Source organism: Coenobita brevimanus, chromosome 6 (assembly GCF_032717465.1).
Source record: "Coenobita brevimanus isolate Jiangsu-jjx chromosome 6, ASM3271746v2, whole genome shotgun sequence".
NCBI lineage: Eukaryota > Metazoa > Arthropoda > Malacostraca > Decapoda > Coenobitidae > Coenobita > Coenobita brevimanus.
Genome location: NC_136959.1, coordinates 61,762,950 through 61,786,063, shown reverse-complemented (window position 1 = coordinate 61,786,063; position 23,114 = coordinate 61,762,950). Strand labels below are relative to the sequence as shown.

At 39.6% G+C, this 23,114-nt stretch overlaps 1 protein-coding gene across 1 annotated transcript in view; it reads left to right on the top strand.

Annotated features, from left to right (window-relative positions):
* Window positions 1-23,114, top strand: part of LOC145401408 (uncharacterized) — a 205,482-nt gene that overhangs the window by 40,407 nt on the left and 141,961 nt on the right. The window contains exons 40-59 of the mRNA XM_080273750.1: window positions 5,306-5,547; window positions 6,172-6,304; window positions 6,703-6,882; window positions 7,109-7,254; window positions 8,223-8,471; window positions 10,524-10,725; window positions 11,022-11,236; window positions 12,185-12,326; window positions 12,553-12,750; window positions 13,268-13,471; window positions 14,246-14,351; window positions 14,961-15,030; window positions 15,478-15,544; window positions 16,350-16,486; window positions 17,346-17,445; window positions 17,786-17,979; window positions 18,542-18,692; window positions 20,585-20,801; window positions 22,004-22,134; window positions 22,772-22,858. Coding sequence (XP_080129876.1) covers window positions 5,306-5,547; window positions 6,172-6,304; window positions 6,703-6,882; window positions 7,109-7,254; window positions 8,223-8,471; window positions 10,524-10,725; window positions 11,022-11,236; window positions 12,185-12,326; window positions 12,553-12,750; window positions 13,268-13,471; window positions 14,246-14,351; window positions 14,961-15,030; window positions 15,478-15,544; window positions 16,350-16,486; window positions 17,346-17,445; window positions 17,786-17,979; window positions 18,542-18,692; window positions 20,585-20,801; window positions 22,004-22,134; window positions 22,772-22,858 — 3,171 coding nt within the window. The remainder of the gene's footprint in view (window positions 1-5,305; window positions 5,548-6,171; window positions 6,305-6,702; window positions 6,883-7,108; window positions 7,255-8,222; window positions 8,472-10,523; window positions 10,726-11,021; window positions 11,237-12,184; window positions 12,327-12,552; window positions 12,751-13,267; window positions 13,472-14,245; window positions 14,352-14,960; window positions 15,031-15,477; window positions 15,545-16,349; window positions 16,487-17,345; window positions 17,446-17,785; window positions 17,980-18,541; window positions 18,693-20,584; window positions 20,802-22,003; window positions 22,135-22,771; window positions 22,859-23,114) is intronic.

The following is a 23,114-nucleotide window of genomic DNA, read 5'->3' as shown; positions in this document are numbered from 1 at the left end:
CTCTTTGTCCAGGCTATTCCATAAGTCTATACTTCTGTAAGGAAAGCTATATTTCTTGATATCCTTCAAGCAGCTTGACTTTTTCAATTTCATTCCATGTCCTCTTGTTGCTCTCTTATCCCATACAAACAGATCTTCTTTGTCAATTTTATCTACTCCCACCATGGTCCTGAACACCGCAATCATGTCTCCCCTCTTTCTCCTTTCCTCTAACGAAGGCAAATCCAGTTTTTCCAGCCTCTCTCTGTATGACAGGTCTGTCAGGCTGGGGATCATCTTGGTTGCTGTTCTTTGTATTCTCTCAATCTTGTTTATATCTTTCTTTTTGTGTGGGGACCACACTACCGCTGCATATTCTAACCTGGGGCGGATCATGGCCACTATCAATTTTTTCATCATTTCCTCATCCATATAATGAAATGCTACTCTTATGTTAGTCAAGAGCTTATAAGTCTCTCCAACTATCTTGTTAATGTGCTTTTCTGGTGACAAACTATCTTGGACCAGCACTCCCAAATCTTTCTCTTCTCTCCTTTTTGTGATTAATTCATTACCCAAAAAATAATTAAGTGATGGTCTCCTGGTACTTTTACCCATTTCCAATATTTTACATTTCTTTACATTAAATTTCATTTCCCACATCCGGCTCCAATTGTGTATCCTATCCAAATCCTCCTGCAGTATTTTACAATCCTCCTCAACCTCTATCTTCCTCAAGATCTTTACATCATCAGCAAACAGACTCGCATAACTGTTCACTCCATCTACCATATCATTTACATAAATCAGGAACATTACTGGCGCCAACACTGAGCCTTGAGGGACTCCACTTGTTACTTCCCTCCATCCAGACATCTTTTCCTTTATTACTGTCCTCATTTGTCTGTCTCTCAAAAAGTCTCTCATCCATTCCAGAAGTTTCCCCTTTAGTCCTCCTATATATTCTAGTTTCCACATTAGTCTTTTATGAGGTACCTTGTCAAAGGCCTTCTCTAAGTCTAAGTACACACAATCCACCCAACCATCTCTCTCCTGTACCACATCAATCGCTCTTGAGTAAAAGCTCAACAAGTTTGAAACACATGACCTTCCACTTCTGAATCCAAACTGACATTCAGCCAAAATATTCATCTCTTCCAGATATTTTATCCATCTGTCTTTCAGGATTCTCTCACACAATTTTGCGACCATGCTGGTTAGAGACACTGGTCTATAATTCAGGGGTTCTTCCCTGTTTCCTCCCTTGTAAATTGGTACCACATTTGCCCTCTTCCATTCTTTTGGCACTTTCCCCTCTTCCAGTGAGCATACAATTAAACTGTGAATTTTATCCGCCAGTTGTTCTCTGCATTCCTTCAGTACCCAATTAGAAATTCCATCAGGTCCTGGGGCTTTCCTTACATTTTGAGTTTCCAGTAATTTATACACTTCCTGCACCTCCACTTTTATATCTTTCATCACCGGAACATTTCTAATCACTCCCTCCCCTTTCACAAGCTCCTTTTCTTTAGTGAAAACTGACTGGAAACGTTTGTTCATTATTTCTGCTTGCATTGCCGCATCATTAAAGACCTCTCCATCTACTTTCAGCTTGGTGATTCCTTCCTTTTGTTTCAGTTTGCCATTAACAAATCTATAAAACAGTTTGGGTTCATCCTTGCATTTGTCAATTATACCTTTTTCAAAATTCCTTTCTTCTTCCCTACGTATTCTTGAGTATTCGTTTCTTGTTCTTTTATATTCTTCCTTTGTTCTGTCGTTACCTCTCTTTCTCCAATTGTTCCACGCCTTATCTCTCTCTTTTTTGGCTATCATACACCTTCTATTAAACCACTCCTTTTTCCTGTTTTCTTTCCCTCTTACTCTTGGTACAAATTTTTCCACTCCCAAATTATAGAGGTCTAGAAAGATATCCCACTTCCTCTGTATCTCTCTTGTTTCTCTGAATTTTCTCCAATCCACATTTTCAAAAAGTTTCTCAATCCTGTAAAATTTGCTTTGCCAAAGTTGTATCTTCCCTGTCTATGAAGCTCGTCTCTTGGCTCGACGTTTCCTATTAACATCTGGAACTCAATGACCACGTGATCACTTTTTCCCAAAGGACAGAGATATTCCAATGATTCTATTACATCAGGTTCTTTGGTGAACAGTAAATCTAACCTTGCTGGTGTGTCCTCACCTCGAAACCGTGTCTCTTCTTTGACCCACTGCGTCATCACATTATTCATTATTATATTTAATAACATAGTACCCCACGAATCCTCACCGCCTCCCGAGTACCATTCCTCCCAGTTCACCTCTTTACAATTAAAGTCACCCACCAAAATTATATTATTGCTTTTCTCAATTATTTTTTGCAAGTAGCTAGCCATATCTGACAACATCTCATGGTATTCGTCATCCTTCCATGCTCTCGTCTTTGGGGAACATACACTACCGCCATATCTCTCTTAACATTCTCTCCAGTTTCTAATTTCATATATATCACTTCAGCCCTGCCTTCTCCCATTTCCACAGTATCTACATTTATGTTGTTCTTCACTGCTATCATCACTCCTCCTCCCTTTTTTCTTTTCTGTCTTTTCTCCACAGTTTGTATTTACCATCTCCCAAATGAACATCAATATCTTCTCTTAATTTGGTCTCTACAAAGCACATGACATCAGGTTCATGTTCTCTCAAGAAATCATTAATTTCGATCCTTGTCGATATGAAACCATCAACATTAGTATATATCACCTTCAAATTATTTTTGACATTATTAATACCCTCTTCTCTCCTACTCTCTGTCCGTACCACTTCCTCAACTTCTGATCTTTCACAACCATCCGCCTAATTTCCTTCACTTCTATTTCCTTAAATACCATTTCCTTACTTTCATATCCAATACTCTCCAAAAAAAGTATTACGTTCTTCCTCTGTCCTCTTATCATTTTTTTCCTTTACTTCTTCCTTTAATGATTTTAAAGCTTCTCTTTCTTCTTCATTCAGATCTTTTCTTATTATAATATTTTCCATCCCCGCCTCTTTGCTTAATTTCCAGGTCACTTTAAGTATCTCATTTATTACACTTTCTGATGTAAACTTGACTCTCATTGGTCTTGTTTCCCCTTTCTTATAAGGCCCTATCCTCCTTACTTCCTCAATTTCTTTTACCCACTTGTTTCCTTCGGGGTCAATCTTGCCTAATATTCCTCTCACCATGTTCGTGTCTCTCTCGAGTCTTGCGAACCTAACCTTTTCTTCCTCTTCCCTGTTTCCAAATACTATCACACATCTGTTCCTTTCTACAGTTTCTCTCACTATTTTCTCTTTTTCTTCAGTATTTTCACTACATTTTCTTCCATTTCTTTCTTGTTCATTTCCCTTTCTTCCTGGATGATCTCTCTTAAGCTGACCACTTCTTTCTGTTCTTCCTCTACGTGTGCCCACTTTGCCTTGTGTTCTTCTAGTACATTACTCACCTTCTCCGTTTTATTGGTACTCTCTTCAAGTTTCCTCCTCAGTTCAACATTTTCCCGCTTCAAATTCTTTATCTCTTCATTGGCTGTTTCGTTGGACTGGATTAGACTCTGTATGGTGGTTTCCGTATTTCCTGACACATCCTTTATCACTAGATTCTCTACTTTTTTTTCGAGTTCACTAATCCTCATAATTAATGTTTTCACTAGGTCCATGACATTAGTATTAGCATCAAATCCTTGCGTATGTGTGTGTGTGTGTGTGTGTGTGTGTGTGTGTGTGTGTGTGTGTGTTACCCTTATATCTCATGAACAGCTTGAGCTATGTAAATGAATCCTTCAGGGTATCAAGATATGGCTATAATCTTGGCCAAGTTTGAAAATGAAGACTCAGCTTCATGGTCGAGGTCAGCAAAATGTCTGCCAAAGGTCAACTAGTTATTATCCTCCGCCTTTAGCACCACTATATCTCATGAACAGCTTGAGCTATCAACATGAAACCTTCAGGGTACCAAGATATGGCCAAAATCTTGGATGAGTTCAAACTAGGCACTGTTGGTCAAGGTCAAGGTTGCCAAAATGGCTGCCAAAGATCAACAAGTTTTTATCACCCACCTTTAGCACCATTATATCTCATGAATGGCTTGAGCTATCCTCCCCCCCCCACTGGTGTTGTCCCTGCCCCCTCGGTGGCTCCCTGGCCCCCTCCAGGAGGCCACGATTGTAACTTGGACAACAGCATATTTTGGTGGGTGATTGGCATTCGGCTCCCAAATGCTTCTCTTTCATTATTTTATGAGTTCATATGTGTCAGATGAGCTAATGTTTTATCTGAATGCGGTACCATATTACAGTAAAAGCTTGATTAACCGGAATGCATGGGGATTCTTCCATTCAGGATATGGAATTTTCTGTCTAACTGAATGTTACTCCTAGAAATTTGCTGGGAGGTCAGACAAATGAAATAGGACCAAACTTGGGACTGTACTTTATTTCATAAAGTACATTATTCAGTATTAGATACAGTACAGGTACACTACAATACACACAAAAAAAAAACAGCAAGAGAAATTGTACAGGACTGAACACAAACCAGCTGATATTACCAAAAATTATGTAAAGAAAAATTTAGCATATGTTACAGGCCAAAATAATTTTGAAAACTTAGCTTTATACACTACTTTATCCTGTACTGTACAGAACTAATCAAGAATTATAGGGGGATCATCAGGATCACGAGATGAGGATTCAGACAGTGGAGAAGGAAAAGTGGAAGGAACAAGATCAGGAGCTGAAAAAGTGGAAGGAACAGGATAAGGAGATCCTATTCCTTCCACTTTCTTCAGATTCCTTTTCTTACACACTCTCCCAGACTCATTCACTGAGCCTTGCGGCTCCCCTTCATCTTTGCTTAACAGTACAGTATCATCTGCAAACAAGAATACAGGAAGTTTCCAAACACTGTCCACTGATATCTGGAATATTTTCGACCTCATGCCAGATCAAATTTGTGTTCTAGTTATACGGATGTGCCGATGCATCGGATGCCTGTTAATCGAGCTTTTACTGTAAATAGGTTTCACAGTGTGTGAAATTTTGAGTAATAATTTTTTGGTACTTGGTACTCAGCTTAAAACAATAATAGTGATCTCAGTAAGAGTTAGAAAATGTCAGAAGTTTCAGATATTCACCTGAGATGTAGTACAAGTAATACTTCAACCAAGAAAAATAGAATGCACCACCATATGATATTAACCAGACTGTTATGTGGGGGGGAAAAAAAAAAATTAAAGGTGATATTAACATAAAGAATCGAAGACATCACCTACAAAATTATCTTACAGGTTATGGTGAAGAGTAAGTTTTTGAGAGTGGAGGAAGGTCAGTTACAGCTGATTATCACAGCCCCATTGGAGGGCTATGAGAATGTGGACCTTACTGTAGAGTACAAGCTGCCTGAGGACGATATGAGAGGCCATTTTGAGGGTCAGGTTAAGACTACTGAAGGCAGTGTGTACCAACTGACTGCTACTGGCACCTCCAAGGACCTCAGTGGCACCTTTGCTTCACCTCATGAACCTTTTAGGTATATTGTGTTACTTTCAATTTGGTCTGAAAACCTTATGATATTTTTTAGTTAGTATAAAACTGTGTGTAAAGCTTTATTTACTGTTGCTAATACTATCATCAGGTTATTATTTTATTCATCATATGCAGTGCTAGTACGTACAGAAGTAAAATTTTTGTATAACTTTGTGGTTTGAAGTAGCTGTTGCATTGTAATCAATTGCCTTAGAGCATGTATTTCCAAGCAGAGATGCTGGAAATTTGTTGACTTGTGATGTTGCCGGAGATAAAGGATGGTCATCTGCCCCAAAATGTTCTGGACTACATGAGTCTAGCTTTTGGCCCTAACTCCATGAAGGTGATAATGTGGAACTGACTATTGCCATCTAAAGGGTTTTAGTTTATACCCAGGTGATGAAGCAATTGGAAAACCTCAGTTGGAATGACAGCCTTGCCATGCACATAAGTTCAGTCCCAAAGAGATGACTAGAGGTTGTTCCATTATGTAACACCACCAAGGGAAGAATTCTTTACCCATAAATGTACTGTATTATGCCATAGGCCCTCACACTTCAAAGAGAGTAATGTGGGATTGATTGTTGCTGTTTTTATTGGCTGATTTGTGATGACTTGTTACCTTTAGGAGCGGAACCTTTATGTGGCAGCTAACAGCTCTGGACATCCTCAAATCTCGTGTGTTGGCCAAGCTCAGCTGGCAGGAGGGTGACATCACCCTAAGTGCTTATGCTAAGTTCCAGCAGAACTACATTCAGGTGGTAAGTTGGTCACCTCATTCATGCCAGAAGTTTACTGATCTTTGAAACTGTTGGGTGCTCTCCTATAGTACTCAGTACATCAGTTCGAAAAATATGCACCAGGTATGAAGTATTGTTGCTTTTATACTGAAGTAGATACTTCTTTTCCACTTTATAATGATGTTATATGCAAATCAGAATAGGAAAAAAATGTTTTAATGTTCAGCACATCATTATGAAAATATTTATGATCAGTGATAAGTCTTATAATTCTGAGATTGATATAGATATTTTTTCTGTATTATAATCATATTATATGGAATTCAGTTCAGAAATGCTCTTCCCTATTTAGAGTCTGCCAGTGCCTTACTTGTTAAGTTGAGGACTACCTGTAATAATGCTGTATACCCATCAACTAGCTGGAAGGGACCCTGGACACCCCCTGGGAAGGCCTAACTCACTCAAGTCTGAGTCTGGTGGGTGAGGCACAGGATGGGGGCTACAACAACCAGCTTGTGCTTCGTAGTGACACCACCACCTACAGGGGCAACTTATTCTGTAAATACCAGGATCAGAATGACTGGCAGGTCAATGTAGAGGTCAGTAGAATAGAGCAGCTATACTCCATTTAGTTCTGTACTTAGAGTAGTGCACTACATGTACTGTACTTATATGTGTCACTGTTCATTAACTCCTTCTCTTAAAGGTCCTTCCTAAGGTAAACAAAATTGTCTGGTGGTAAACTGTTAAATAATAAAAGACATAATTATAATGAGGAGATTCGGTAGTCATTTTGTTCTCCTTGTGGTGGTGGTGGGAATGTAGGTGGTGCCTGATGATGGAGGACAGGCTGGGAGTTACTCACTGCAGCTGGGCCTTACCAATGTGGAGAGGCGACCCTTCAAATTCACCTTCCACATTGCCACTCCACACCAGGGCTTCCACGATCTGAAGTTGGACATCATGATAGAGTGAGTTGTATTTTCAGTTTGTATTAGATCTGTTCACCAGTCAGAGAGATAGTCATGTACACTCTAGGAAAGCTCCGCTTTATCAGCTACCCTGCCCTTCCTTCTCCCATAACCGTACCTCTTTCATATAGAGTTACCAGGTCAGCTTGGTTTGGCTATTGCTTCACTAGCATTTGCCTCACATACAATGTTGGAAGTGGTTAGTGAATGTACAAGCTGTACTTTCCCAAGTGTGCCTTGCATGAGGTGGCTGGTGGATTTTGATCATTTTGTGCCATCGTTAGCATGGTCTGGTCATCTACACTTAAATGTTATGGAGGACAGTACCTGAGCTTTGTGCTCCTGTACCTTGAAGGGGATAATATGGAATTGGCTGTATATGTTTTCATATTTTCCCATGTCATAATCAAGTCCTTATATTGATGCATAATTTTTTAGGTTTGTTCTTGCATTTATATTTATTAGAATACTTAAATTTCTGATAAATTTTCAGATTATATGTACTCTTGCGCCTGGTGGTTTAGTGGGTAATTATTGTGCTCCAGTCGGATTGAGCCAGTGAAGGTTTATATCCAAGGGGTGGTTGGGGTTGATTGCTCATGTAATGCCACTCAGGGATGAGTGAGGCTGGTCACTCTCATCTTAAATGTCGGGACCAAGTGCCTAGCCCCGGGCTCCTATGCTCCTCATGGGGCAATGGAGGATTGGATGATCGATGGATGGATATGTACTCTGTTAAGCTTTTTTCTTAAAATTACTGTAGATCTGTGCTTTCTCTCATTATTGACTTTCTGTTAACCTGTCTACAGTGTCTGCCTCTCAGACAAGTTTACTTCAGTTTTCAGTATTAGCAACATTATTTCTTGTCATTACCTGTATCTGTCTACAGTGTCTCTCTGTCCATTTGTCTACCAAGTTTAATCCTTTTTTTTTTTCATTTCTGTCTTAATTATCATCGTCCTTCTCAGTCAAGAACGACCTCCATACCACATCAAGCTGGACTGGGTTACCTCACTGGGCTCTGGTAGTCTGGAGGCCACCTTTGCTCGCCTTTCCATCGGTCGAGTGGATGGTAACATCATTCTGAGCCTGAAGAGAGAGGAGTACAGACCTGAGACCACTTATTCCCTTCAACTGGACCTCACCAACAACTCGGCTCAGGATATGATTGATGTCGAGGGGGCTGTGGAATTCAGGAGCAACCTTGCATATTGGGAGTAAGTGTTTGACAGAATAAGAAGTACCTTGAAGCAGAAAAGTGCATTGTAAATTTTGGTAACCCCTGTGAAATACTCCCATAAGTTTAATAAGTGATGTGATGGATGCATTGGAGAGAGCACTGCTGCCATAATACTCCATTAGGATACCAAGAAAATATCAGTAGAGGAAGACACATCTCAGGTTTATTCATTGTACACCATGAGGACATTTTCACAAATTTAAGCTGGGAAGCGAAAGAAATTAACACAAATGGTGAGTAATAGAGCACACTTTGATTTCCCAGTGATTTATAGCCTATTTCCTTTCTGTGATTAAAGGGAGGAACTAAAAAAAACAATTGTTGAGCTGAACAAGAATATTTGGAGAGTAGACTTGAGGATGAAGATGATGCAGATAAGAGTTGTTTAACAGACATGTTCAGCTTATTCAGGCAGAAAGAGGAACTGATGTCCCATTCCAGTTTATGGCAGCAATAAACAGGCTAGGAATGAGGAATAGGATAGAGGACTTTTGATGAGTTAAATAACATCATGAAGGATAGGAAATTTGTTGTGTCAGATAAATTCAGGCATATACAATACCTTGCAATCAATGTGTCCTCCCTGTTGTGACTACTAGATCAGAAACCTAGAGTTTAACAAAATTCTTGGAATGTATTGTACTTTTCTGTATGTTAAGAGAGGACTAGAAAGGAAAATGTTAGGTATCATAAGTCAGCCCTTCTTCTGCTCAGCTACCCAGTGTTAAAAGGTACTGATGGAGTTAATCCCTTTCAGCACGATGATTTAGTGTATATTTTATGTTTACTTTTGCTGGATGGTTTTATTTACTCTAGGAGGGGGCAGTAGCATTTAAATGGTTCATGTAGGCTACACTAAACCCTGTCCAGTTTGAAGGCTTCCCCATGAGTGGAATAAAATGCAAGGTACGTTCAGAAAGTATCTGACCTTAGGCTCTTTAAAAAAAAAAAAAAAAAAAAAAAGTTAACCTGTTGAGCTAGGACACTAATCCCCCTTAAAGTAGGCCCCTTTTGACTTGACACACATAACTCAGCATTCTTTCCACAGCCTGAAACACTTTCTAAGTCAGTTTTGGTATCTCCTGCATGAGCATCATGGGATTCATCATGATCTCTTCTCTTGCCTCAAATCAGGAACCCTTCAGTAGAGTTTTGAAGTTAGGGAATAACCCAAAGTTGCATGGAGCAATGTCTGGTGAGTAGGGAGCCAGCTGGACCTGCAGGATGTTGTGCTTGGCCAAAAACCCTTGAATCAGTTGAGAAGAATGGTCATGCGTGTTGTCACGGTGCAGCTACCAATTTGCCGCCTTCCAAAGGTCTGGTCTCTTCCTCTGAACAGCATCATGAACTGATGCACAACACCATGGTAGTTGAAAAAACTGTCAACATGCAAGTACATTTCACCTTGCTGCAGACCTGTCGTGCTTTTTTTGTGAGAGGCAGCCCTACATACTTCCACTGGGACGACTGTGCTTTGGTTTCTGGGTTGTATCCATACTCCCAAGTCTGACTCCAGTGATAACAGTCTTCAGAAAGTCCGGATTGCTATTTGCACCCTCCAACATGTCTTGAGCAACAGCCATCCAAGAGATGAGATCATGATGAATGCAACAAAGCACCTGCAGGAGATACCAAAAATCAACTTTGAAAAATTTCAAAATGAAACAATGCTGGGCTACATGTGTCAAGTCAGAAGGGGCCTATTTTGAGGGGGATTAGTGTCCTAGCTCAATGGGTTAGTTATTTTTTTTTAGTCTAAGGTTGGATACTTTCTGAACAGACCTCATAATCTGGAGATAGCAAGCACTTCATCATAGGATGCAAAGATTAAATGGCCTTTATAAGGTTGATAGGCATAAATCCAGCCCTTCTTTATCTTCTAGTCAACCACCTGGCACTGAAAGGTACTGAAGAAGCTGATGACCTTTGTGCAGTCAATAGACCAAAATTCAACCCTTCCTCTCAGCTCTCATGGTATCCTTATGTAGTCAGTAGATATAAAAGTAACCCTCCTTTCACTTTTGCTCAGCCACCTGGTGTTGAAAAGTAAGGTGCGACAGGTGACCTTGGACCCAGGTGAGCTGAGCCTGTACCTACTATGGCCAGAGCTGGAGCCCATCACCTTCACGGCAATAGCGGAGCATTATAGCAGTCCTGGCCAGCGACTTGTCATCATCAAACCCACCATCACCCTCGACCTCACCAGATCTCAGTACCGCTTTGCTGGTGAGGTGAGCCATTGCTTCTATTTAACTTTAATTATTGTGATGTACTAGATGTTGCAAATTCACTAATCATCATTAATGGTATATGCAGTGTGGTACCTTATACAAAACAGAGTAAGCGAGACTGCAGTTGATGCTTTCTTTATTCTGTGATCGTGTCTATAACAAGATCATAAGTCTTCCTTTAGATATCTCTGTTCCATAAATACATGGGAAATTGGGTTAATTTGACAGTTCTGATGATCTGGCTTTTCAGTGTGTGTGTTTTGCTTTTAATGACAGTAATTTTCTGGGTGCTTTAGATGCGTAAGGAAGGACGGCACTTGAACCTGACTGGAACTATGAACTGGGAGCGCGAGTCATCAGGTCCTCAGCAGCTGGTCCTCCGGTCCAGTCTGGTGTTTAATGAGGGTGTGGTGGATGGTAGCCTCACCTTTGACCTGCCCATGGTGGAGGGATGGGAGAGCAACAAGGCTGACCTTCACTATGAGACACGCCAGGAAAGACACTGGTTCAAGTAAGGCAGGAGCAGCTGGTTTGAATATTCTTGGAGTTTAGTTAACCTTTTCAGTACAGTGAGGTCTCTGATTTTAATCAGGCTAGCACTGAATTACTGTACTTTATTCAGCGTCAGTTGAACCACAAGAGATGAAAGCTCTAGTTAAGGCTTAAGCCCTGCAGTTCTATAAGTTTCTTGTGAGCTAAACAGAGCCATCTGCAGAATGACATAAGAAAATGAATACTGTATTATCCAATTACTTACATAGTGCTATTATTAGATGTTTTTATTTAAGATTTTTTTTTTTCTTTATCAGGTGATATAGGCTATGACTTTTTTAATGAGAGCTGCTAATGTGAATGATGGTTTTGTTAAGATTTGGTAACACTTTTGTTTGGTAGAAGTTTATTAGCAAAGTTCCTAGGCAAAATGAGAATGTTATCAGTACCGATATTCATATTGAAGATATATGCAAACAGAAATGAATATGCTTTATGTTGTATGAAGTTGAATGAATGGAACATGATTTGATATGATTGTCATGTTGTGTTGAGATGATAGTGTAGTGATTGCTGTGTGATGATAAAGACAGTGTAAAGGTTATGTTGATGATGGCTGTAGTGATGATAGTAATGACAAAGATGACAATTATGACACTGATACAGTAATAATGATGATCTGGGATGAGGTAGTAGAGTGTGATCTCAGGGATAAGGGACTGAATAGGGAGGTTGCCAGAGATCGAGCAGCATGGAGATCTGCCATTAGGTGACCAAGGCCAATTCAAGCAAGCAAGTTGGAGTCTTTATAAATGAAATTAAACATAATGATGACATAGGTATTGAAGATATTGATAGTGATGATACTCATCCCATCCTTACATGGGAAAAGAGGAAAAGCAGATGATGATGATGGTGGTGAAAATGATGATGATAATGATGATGACAGTGTCTTGTGATGCTGCAGGTCAACTATAGAGACCGGGAGCCATGTGACCGTCATTACGGGCAACATCCTGGGCCAGGGCTTCCCAGCAGCTGATGGCTCCATCACTGTCACCTCAACTCTCAAATGGGACTCACAGCCACTAATATTCAACTTTAAGCAGGTACCCGTGTGGGGTTATTTTCTTTTCATGGTAAAAACTACACCCACCTCTTTGCTGTAAGAGCTAGTCTTGTGCTTTGCATGCATGAAAATGAGATCATGGTAATAATAATGATCATTATTGCTGTTGTATATATTTTTTGTTGTTATAACTGACAAAACAGTAAACCCCAGATAAATTTTGACTGCCTGTGATTACATGAGGCCCTGGTTTGTGGTGTATGCAGGATCTGAGTAATGATGGGTATGAGGGCGACTACCACCTGGAATGGCCAAGGTGGAATGCAACCAGCTCTGTGTGGGAGCGCAGTCCTGTGCATGCCCTACTGAAGCACCAGTTCCTTGATGCTGGCCACCGTGGCAACTTTCAGATTACCACTAGACACACCAAGAACAAACCTGTCATCATCGACTATGGGTTTAAGGTACCCTATAAAGTAGTCACCAGTAGTGTTCTCCATCTTCTTATCTAGATTATTGGAGTCTGAGAATAGAGGAAGCCACACCTGAGCTAAAAAAGCTAAGATTCTCATGTTCAGAAAGAATTACTATAGACCATTGCAACTCTTAATAAACAGGAAATTGTTCTAAAACTGCACTGAGTCGTTTGATAGTAGCGAGAATATATTAGTTAAGATTTCTCATGCTCAGAAAGAATTACTGTAGACCATTTCAACTCTTAATAAACAGGAAATTGTTCTAAAACTGCACTGAGTCATTTGATAATAGAGAGAATATATTAGCTGTGATTTTTCCCATCTTGAAAGGATTAGTGAAGATTGTTTTTAACCTTAGAGACAGTAAAACCACTTTGAAACTGAGTACCATCACCTGGTAGTAGCAGGATTAAAGTGATTAAGATTCCCCATGTCTTGGAGAGGTTAAAATAAAATGTATGTTGTCACCTTCACATTTAACACTCACTTCTCTTCTCTCTTTCAGTTTCCCATGACAGGTGATGTGACAATAGAACTAGGGGTGACGTATGTGCCATTTACTCTCAAGGTGAAAGTTGACCGCAACACTGTGCATTTGGGAGACAACAACATGAAGAAGCGCACCTCACTAGAGTTCCACAACATCATCTGGCCCTTTGGTATATCCTACACCAAACATGTCCACGTCAAGTCTCCTGGAGCAGCTGAGGTTTGATAATAGGAGTTACTGATGCTCTTTGTTGTCATTTTTTTTAAAGACTGTTGATGATAATGATAGTGATTTACATTTTCTTTATTTTGAGAAATATTGCAAACATGCATCAGTTATAAATAAAATCATAATTCCTGTTTCAAGGTTGGAAGTTTTATACAGTATTTTTAGGTTAATGCAATTGTCCCGTGTTATATGACACTGTACTTTGATTTTGGAGATTTGTTTGTTTTCAGACAGCTAGTTTAACACTTCAGGATCAGTATAATTTTGTGTCAGAGTGAAAGAGGAGGCTTATAGGGTACAGTAATTATTAGTGTTATTGGAAGTTTCATTGCTGTTTCACTGTCATATACAGTACAGTACAGTACAGTATATGAAACTGCAGTATTCCTCACTTGTTCGTAAAAGCTATTGTTTTTTCTGTATTAATACTATTGGAGAGGATGGAGGGTGAAAGACTGACGAAGAGAGTGTATGTGAGTGAGGTGGAGGGGGGAAGAGGGAGGGAGAGGCCGAGGATGAGATGGAGGGATGGGGTGGAGAGGTATATGAGAGAGGGGGGTGTGAGTTGGGAGCAGGGCAGTGAAATGGCGGGGGACAGGACGATGTGGAGTCGATTTGTTTGTGGCCACCCCAAACGGGATTGAGGCATCTGGCAATAGATAGATAGATAGGCAGTATTGTAAAAAATGTCTATGATAATGTAGAAGACATTATTTTTATATTACCGTATTTACATTTTCATATCTTTATTCTTTCCTGTGGCAGACGATTCGAACTCTAGAGCTATATGATCTGGATATACCTTCCCGGCGCATCACCCTCAACTTCACCCGCAATACTGCCCAGTCCATCAGGCACTCTGTCATCAAGGGTACAGCTGTCTCATTCATTTCAAACCTAGCCTAGCCTAACCTGACTGAACCTAACCTAAACTGTCCAGTCCACCAGCAAAAATACTGCTGCCTCATTCATTCCTCACCAAATGAACTTAACTAATCTGCTCCTGTAGCTATTCAGAAAATTTCTTCCCTTGTTCTTTCCAGCTAATATCTGTAAGACTTTTGTTTATCTAGAAACTGGCTCTTACATTATCCTGAGCCACAGATATTAGAAAAATGGGTGCAGAAATAGATAGAGAAACAGATAGAAATATGTTTGGATAGGATATTAATACGTGTAAGTACATTGTAACTTCTGATATTTAGATAAAAGTTATTGTTCTGAGCTATGACATAATCTTGGGCTGGAGATATAAGGTAGATAGGAAGATAGGGAGAAAATAGATACAGTAAACTTCCACATTGAAAGATAACTAATTAGACCGATAAATAGATAGAATTCTATTTACATAGATGAAAGATAACTTATTAGACCGATAGACAAATAGAAATTACCGATTGTTTGCATAGATGAATTTGTGTTTAGATAAGGTATTGATGATTGTAACCAGATTGTAAACTCCCTCATTTATATGATGCAGTGAATGTCCTGGACCGTGAGATAATACTGGATGCTGGCTATGACATCACTCCGGGTAACTTCCGTATCAGGTACCGTATTTGTAAATTTCCATGAGCTTTTGGGTTGTATTCTTAACGGCATTGAAGGCTTCAGAGCACCTCCTCCTTAGTGATTTCTTATGCATATTACGCCTTAACATTTACTTGTGTGGTATAATTTTAATCTTGATATAGTTTGGAATAATAAAATACAAGAGGACATAGGGGCATAATGGTCAGAATAAATTACTAAGAAAGAGGTATTTTGGTAGCTTCAGTGCCACGTAGAATACAACCCGTAGATGCTTATATTATTACAGTACAGTACTGTGCTTGTTTGCATTTTTATCTTCACTCAAGAAGCTACCAAACAAGAATAAAATAATGAAGTGAGAGAATATTAAAGTAATAAGAAAAAAATTATTTCCAAGATGATAAACTGCCACCAAGACATGTTTATCAGAAGTTAGTTAAGATCCTTTACGAATGCTTCCCCAGCTTCCTCCTCTCCTGGGCCCCCAACGAAGATATAGAGTTTGACATCAACTGGAAGGACATCTCTATGGTAGGTAGTTTACCTCCCACATGACTGAGACAACTCTAGTACTCTAGTCCAGGTAATGCCATTGATTTTATTCAGCTGAGAGTGAATCATAGGAGACTGAGAGTATTAATGCTGAAACCTTTAATCCTCTCATATTTGGGACTGCTCTAGCACTATTCCTGCTAATATCATTTGATTTTATTCAGCTGAGAGTCATAGAAGTTAGAGTTTACTGTGAAACTGTACAGTAATGATCATTTTAATATGAAGGGAATGGTGGGTATGAAGAACCTCATTTTTGGATCCTCCCATTCCATTTTTAGCGAGAAGTGGAATTAGGATGGTAATGATAATAACTGGAAAGCGAAAGAGAGATCTGTGGTATGCTTTGAATCTGAAAGAGAAAGAGAGGACAACTGAGAACAAGGTGGAGATGTAAAGCTGGAGACTGTATGACAGAGTGTGGTTGGACATGGGAGGGGAGATCATTGCTGATTAGGAACAGAAATACCTGGAGGTCCCTATGTCTGAGCCATTCTTCATGTCATGCAGCCTCAGACAATAAATGAGCACTGGAATGACAAATGAGCACATCCTGAACAAATTATTGCAGGTTACATTACTGTCTTACATGGGTTCACTGGAAAACACATCCTGAACATCATAATGGGGTTGGGAGACGAGGAATAAGTTAGAGGGATTGATGAAGAGGTAAGTGAATGAGGGTGGTGTGAATTGGAAGTAAGGCATCCTGATAGCAGAAGGGTAATATGGAGGCAATTTGATTGTGACCACCCTCTCTGGGATTAAGATGAATGTTTTCCAGGGGTTCACAAAAGAGCACAGCCTGAAGGGGAAGTTCTCTCAGCCGTTCCGCACAGTACTGCTGGACGGCTACTACAAACGATCCAGTAGAAACCTCACTGCCTTCATTAAGCTCAACTGGGACACTGACAACCCAAGGTGAGGGCTGCTGTACTCTTCAGCTGGAGTTGAATGAATACATATACAAAGCAACAGTAATTTCGCAGGTGCTAAGAAACTGTAGCATGAAATAACTTAGCTATTGATATCTCTTCTTATGATTAGTCTTTATCTAATTCTTAATGCATTGATAGGCAGAATAACTTGCTGTTATACATAGAATGTTGTTAGAATGCAGCAGTTAGTCTCAGAAAAAAAAAAAAATAACACCTCTTTTATGTCTGCATCTAAGCTTTGTATCAATATAATTAATTTATGAAGCTTTTCAATGGTGAATACAGTATATAATCATTTACTTCAGTTATCATTTTCTCTCCCGGTACACAGATTTGTGGCTGCATTATGCTGCTGTACAATTGTTTTTCAATATTACAGGGACAATATAATTTGTCCAGGTGTCTCACACTGAAGTGATCAAGAATTTTAGTTGTTGCAAGTCACATTTTTGTTCTTTTCATCTATTAAGTCTACAGCATATTGCAGGAAAATTGCATCTTAAAGTTCCATTTCTGCATTTACAACTGGTGTATTATTTTCCTCCAGTACAATTGTATGAAAAACTTGTCCATGACTTAAAACAAGAAATATCTGAAGCTTACTTTCCTCGGGTGAAAATTTTGATGCTCTTACTTTTGGTCTGTTCTTCCTTTTCATTAGGTGGACTTACATAAAGAATGCATAAAGTAAATGGTTTGTAATTATTATATACTTTTCATGAGGAAGACAGATTGGCAACTTTAACTTTGGTCCAGCCAACCCTTGCTTAGAAAGAAATTGTGTAAAATATACATAAAGATAAATGAGATATGAAAATGATGCATATCCTTATGGTCGGCAGTGAGGAGGCTCTAGGACGGCTGCAGTGGACCAACATGGGGACGAATGGACGACGACATCACAAGGCATTTGTCTCATTCTCACACCCTCTGTTGGAGAAGGTCAGTCTTACATTTACTGTATGTCCCACTTGTGTATTATAGTTGTATCGTTAAAGCTGAGCAGGTGAAGGTGTATGAAACTCCTCATTTTAATAATATGGCTATTATATAACTTTCCTCTTGGTTCCCTGATATCATCACCTCACTGCTTTTCATGCTTCTTTTCAGTCTTACCATACTTTTGATACACTGTATTTCATCCTCTTTAAGTCATTTCATAGTATATTTTCACCTGTGGTGTATGTGTGTGAGAGAGAGAGAGAGAGAGAGAGAGTGGCAATAAGGTATATTTGATATCATTGTGAAAATGGCATCACAGAACCTTACATGACATTGGCAGGACATGTGGGTGGGAGGTGAATTGCGCCAGAATGAAGAAGAGTTCTTCGTGGTGGAGGGGAAAATGCAGTACTCTCCTGACCCCCGGCGTGATCTGGACCTGCAGATGGTGGTGACAGCAGATACAGACTCTCCACTGTACTCAGATGCTTTGGTAATCAAAGAGAAGGCTGCTATCACCCACCAGGCTTCAAAGTGAGTCATTAACCCATTCATTATGATTATGTCCATTTTCACTTTCTTTTTACTGTCATGAGAAGATTTTAATAAAATCAGAGGAGACTTTTTGAATGGGAGGAGCCAGAGATAGCCTTCACTATGTAGTCATTATTATGGTACTCTCCAAAGCTAAATAGAATACTCTGGCTGAAACAAGAAAATAATAAAAAAAGGGTATCACAATATTGAAAATTTTAATACATTTACTACAAGGAAGTCCTCCTGAGCAGAAGTAGTGTTATTTGGTAACAGGAAGGAAGGAAAATTGCCGAGTACTGTATATATAAATATTTCATGATGATGACAAATTGGTCTAGCTAGGCACTTGAAATACCCTTGAAGTGAACCTCTCCACCCTGTAACTGGTTCACTCTTTGAGACTCCTCTGCATGGGCCACTTCCCATTTATTTTTTGACATCATTTTCACTGAGCAGCTCCTTCCACCTACACATTCTGTTGCCTTTTATTCTGCTTTATCCTGCAAATATTGTTAAAGTAACTGCTCATTGTGAATATTTTGTGTGTTGTGTGGTTTAGTCTGACAGTGCAGACCAATGGTACCCTGAGTGTGGGGCGAGAGGGTTGTGCAATGCAGCAAGACTTCCTTTACATGAACCCAGATGGCACCAAGAGGACAGCTAAGGTTATCAGTACATTAGACCTCACAGAGAAAACACTACAGTTCTCGGTAAGATTTTATATTTTATTTTTATTTATTTATTTATTTGTTTTAGGAAGAATTGGGGGTGGTGTAATAACCAGACTGAAACTTAACAAATTAATCACACTGTCCTGGCCGAGATTTGATCTCAGGCCCTCGCGCTTGACAGGCGCACATGTTACCACTGAGCCAAAGAGAGGATCCCCACATTGCCTCTAGGCAACACGGGCTTTTATACACCCTATTACATCACTCTTTTTTCCTCTTGATGACTAAATTGGTCAGTTTCGAACACTCGTGGTAGCATAGCACATTGGAAGCCACCAATGGGGGTGCTGTGGACCACACCAGACAGCTCACCCCTGGGATGTAAGGCTGTCAACAACATTATTGCCCTCAAGGCCTCGCCTCACATCCCACACTGCTGCCAGCCAATGTAATGCCGAACTGAAACTTAACAAATTAATCACACTGTCCTGCCCGAGATTCGATCTCAGGCCCTCACGCTTGACAGGCACGCACATTACCACTGAGCCAAAGAGAGGATCCCCACATTGCCTCTAGGCAACGCGGGCTTTTATACACCACATTTCAGTGAGAGAGAAAAGTAATGAGAGAGGAGACACCGGAGACTTGGTAGATCATTACAGTATTTTGCAGTGGGTAGCTGTTTAACTTACAGACCTTGGGAGATTTTCCAGTGACAAGTAATTTCACTGAATTACCCAAAGTAAACTGGGCAAAAGTTCAACAGAGGTTTAATGAAGAACTGAATACAGTAATTAATTTTTCCATGTGTTTAATCTCTTCACTGAGAGAGATGGCCAGTAGCAAGAATAAAATAAGAGATAAAAACAAAAGGGGTAATAACAGATATACTGTAGTCTTAGATACCAGGGTTGATGGTAGATGTCTTGTTTTATATACTGTATAACTAATAATTGTGTAGGTCCTTTGTAGATTATTTATTGTCATGCCTGCATATGTCTGTAACTATCCTATGCCCACAAAATACTGACCATGCCTATTCACTAAAGTCCAGTCACTTGTTATAATTCTTGAATTTCACCTCCTCACCTTCTGTTCCTTCTCCTTTCCCCACCTGTTTGACTTGCTACTGGTAAAGTTCACAACGTCAGTGCTTCCACTTAGCTGTATTCTTATAGGTTTAGGTGGCTTTCTGACACCTTTTCCTTAGCATTGTATTATGCATTTTACAACTTGAGCTTCCTTTGTTTGTTGTTTTTATTTTTCATATCATCATAGTTTGCATAAATAATATACAAGATAATATTAACTTGCTGTATGAATTAATAAACTGGTGACATGATAGTATGTGGCATGTAAGAAGATTGCCAGACCTCATGAAACAGACTGTCTAGACTCTAGACTTTACCCAAAGCCACATATGTAAAGAATATAAGTGAATGAAAAGAAGACAGAAAGTAAGAAGACAATATATCTGAAGAAAATAGATATGCACAGGTGTCACCAGTGTCTGTTAGAATACAACTCCATGCCTCATGGCGCCTGATGATTTAATGGATAGAATGCCCTTGGTTGAAGTGAAGCCCCTCCATGGGTTCAATCTTCAAGAGGTAACTAGAGACTTTTCAAGCATTTAATGTTACCAAAGAAAGTAAGCTAGTCATCTGCTTGAATGTACTGTACCAGACTTAAGTAGCTTAGTTTTGGGCCCGCAACACCTCAGAGAAGATAAGGTGGGATTGTGTGTAACCATCTTAGTGGCATGTAAGGATCAACAACTGTTGGGAAGTAATTAGCTGGTTTTGGCACTTGGTTTAGCCTTCAATCCATAGAAAGTATCAGCTGTGCCATAGTCAGCCTCAGTATGGGGATTCCTTGAGAGGAGGCATGGCATCATTTGATTATATTTTACAGAACCTCTCATGCTTCAGGTAGAGACATGGAAGAGGAAGCTGATGGACTTGTTGGTGGAGGTGCAGGAGGACCAGCAGGGTAAGTGGAGTGTGGCAGCCAGCAGGTATCCTGAACAGGACTCCTCTCTTGTAACCTACCTTGAGGTTCATCCCAGCAACAACGTCATTACCGTCACCCTTGACAACCTTCTCTCAAACGGCACTGAATATGACTATGACACTTCCATCCCAAGGTGTAAGTTGCTGTGGTTGGATGTTGTGAGTAAAATGGTGCTCTGCCTCTTAAATGTCTGCATCACATCCGTCTAAAGATGTTGTTCCCTGGTTGGATATTCCCAGTAAATTGACACTTTTCCCTTGGACTCTGTTGATTTGTTTTCATGTTATTATTGCTACCACCAGCAATTTTTATTAATCTTAGGAAGACTGCAAACTGGTAAGGTCAGATTTAATCCCCATTACTGAAACCCCTTCTAAGTAGTACTGTACATCTCCCCAAAGTTGAATTAAAGTAGCTGTAACTGGTAGTAGCAGTAATGAAATAGAAAATGTGACATTGGATTGAAGGGGTTAACTTTCTAGGTTACAGGCTATAGATATTACCTTTTTCAGAACAGCTTCAGTCATAAGCAGGGTGGCTGGTACAGTGTACCGGTAATTGAAAAATTTGTCCTTTGAAATAGTACAAATGGCTGTAGAGTAAGGTTTGATATTACTGATGGGATAAAAAGAAATACATTGGGATTCAAATGGACATATTCAAAGAATGCATGCAGGTACATTACTGGAAATAGTTTATGAAAATGAGTCTGAAAATAATACTGTAAGAGGAAGGCCATATGTGATATGGAAGAAGAGGTAGAGCTGTACTGTACATGGGTGTGAGAGAATGAAGGAGAGAAATGTCTGCAAGAGTGACAGGTATGTGGAGACAAAGTAGCTTAGAGGTTGTTCTGTTAAAGCTGTCCCATGCTGGGGGGTTCCCAGGAGGGAACAGGTGCAAGGCATCAGAGATGATTATAATGATGTTAGAGAGTGATGACAGTTTTAATCAGATTTAGAAACTACCAGTGAAACTATTTCAATGGTATTTAATAATTATAGAAATACCATTTCCTTCCGAGATTAGTGTGTGACATACTGTACAAAGACTGATGTGGTAGTTTATGTGGAAAGCATCTGTAAAGAAAAAATAAAGCAAAATGTGCAAATAGACATTTTAGGCAGAGTAAAAATTCTGGGGACTTGAATCATGAGTGAATGAGTGTCTGGTGCATTTCACAGGGTATGCTGCTGATAGTTTTTTACCTGTGTTTTCTGTAACCTATGTGACCTCTTCCTTTGGTGGATAAAAAAGAGATCAGGACAATGATACCACCAAAATGATGATTATTAAGTAGACATGATTAGGCTACATATGACTGGAAATCTGTGCAGATATTGCTGAGCAGGTGGTGATTGAGGGAGGTGTGGAGGACCAGCGATACACTCGGTTGTCAGTGCGACACCTCCAACCAGCATGGCTCAGTGACTTGCCCGAGGAGCAGCGCCAACCTCAGTGGATCCAGGTGCTGTATTCATAGACATTTTTGAGCTTAACCCCTTCAATTTTGTGACATCTTTTTCAATTTATTCATGCTGCAATGAGACAGTCTTCAGCCTAAAATGGATATTTTGAACTGTAGAGATTAAATACAGTCTTCATTAATTCCTTCTTTACAAGGGGGCTCCCCTAAACTGAGTAATATTTGTCTGGTAACAGTGAGAATAACCTTTAGTGTTACAAAAGGCACTGCATTCAAGGTATTAATATTTTGACCGCACTGCACTTCACCATGCTGAATAAACTCATCATGCATTAAGCAGAGGCATATTCAGAAGTTGTGCCAACTATAAAGCAAGATTGTGGAGATGATTTTTAACTCACTGGGTATGTACAGGGTAGTGTCTCTCTGTTAAATAAAATCATCCAAAGTTTGTTAAAAATAATCCAAATTTAAATATCACATCAAGAAGGTACATTTTTAAATATGACAGCTAGTTTACACTTATTCTCACCCACTTTACTGACAAACACCTCACAATAGAACCAGGATGAGGATAACATTGAAAAATGCATCAAAACCCAGTTATCTGTGGTGACATTTGATTTTAATGATTTATGTATAACCAATAGATTAATATCCTTTATGAACTCTTCCTTAGGATGCCACTTTCCACTTCCGCCTCAACAACTCCCGCCTCCTCACATCCCGTCTTGCATGGCGCCCTGAAATCAGACACGAGATAATGGTGAGAACTTTCGCGAAGTTGGACTAATTATATGGTACACACTCATGAAGCTTTGCTTATTGAGGTGCATTTATACCTGTTTTATAGCTATAGATTTGAATGATGTTGATACTTTCATTTCATTACAGCAATTGAAGTTGTCCAAGTAAAGGTATTTAATGCCAGATGGACATCTTGCCCAGTATTATACCTTTTATAACATTATGTGCAGCCACCAATGCAGTGAAAGCCATATCAGTAAAATTTGTCACACAAA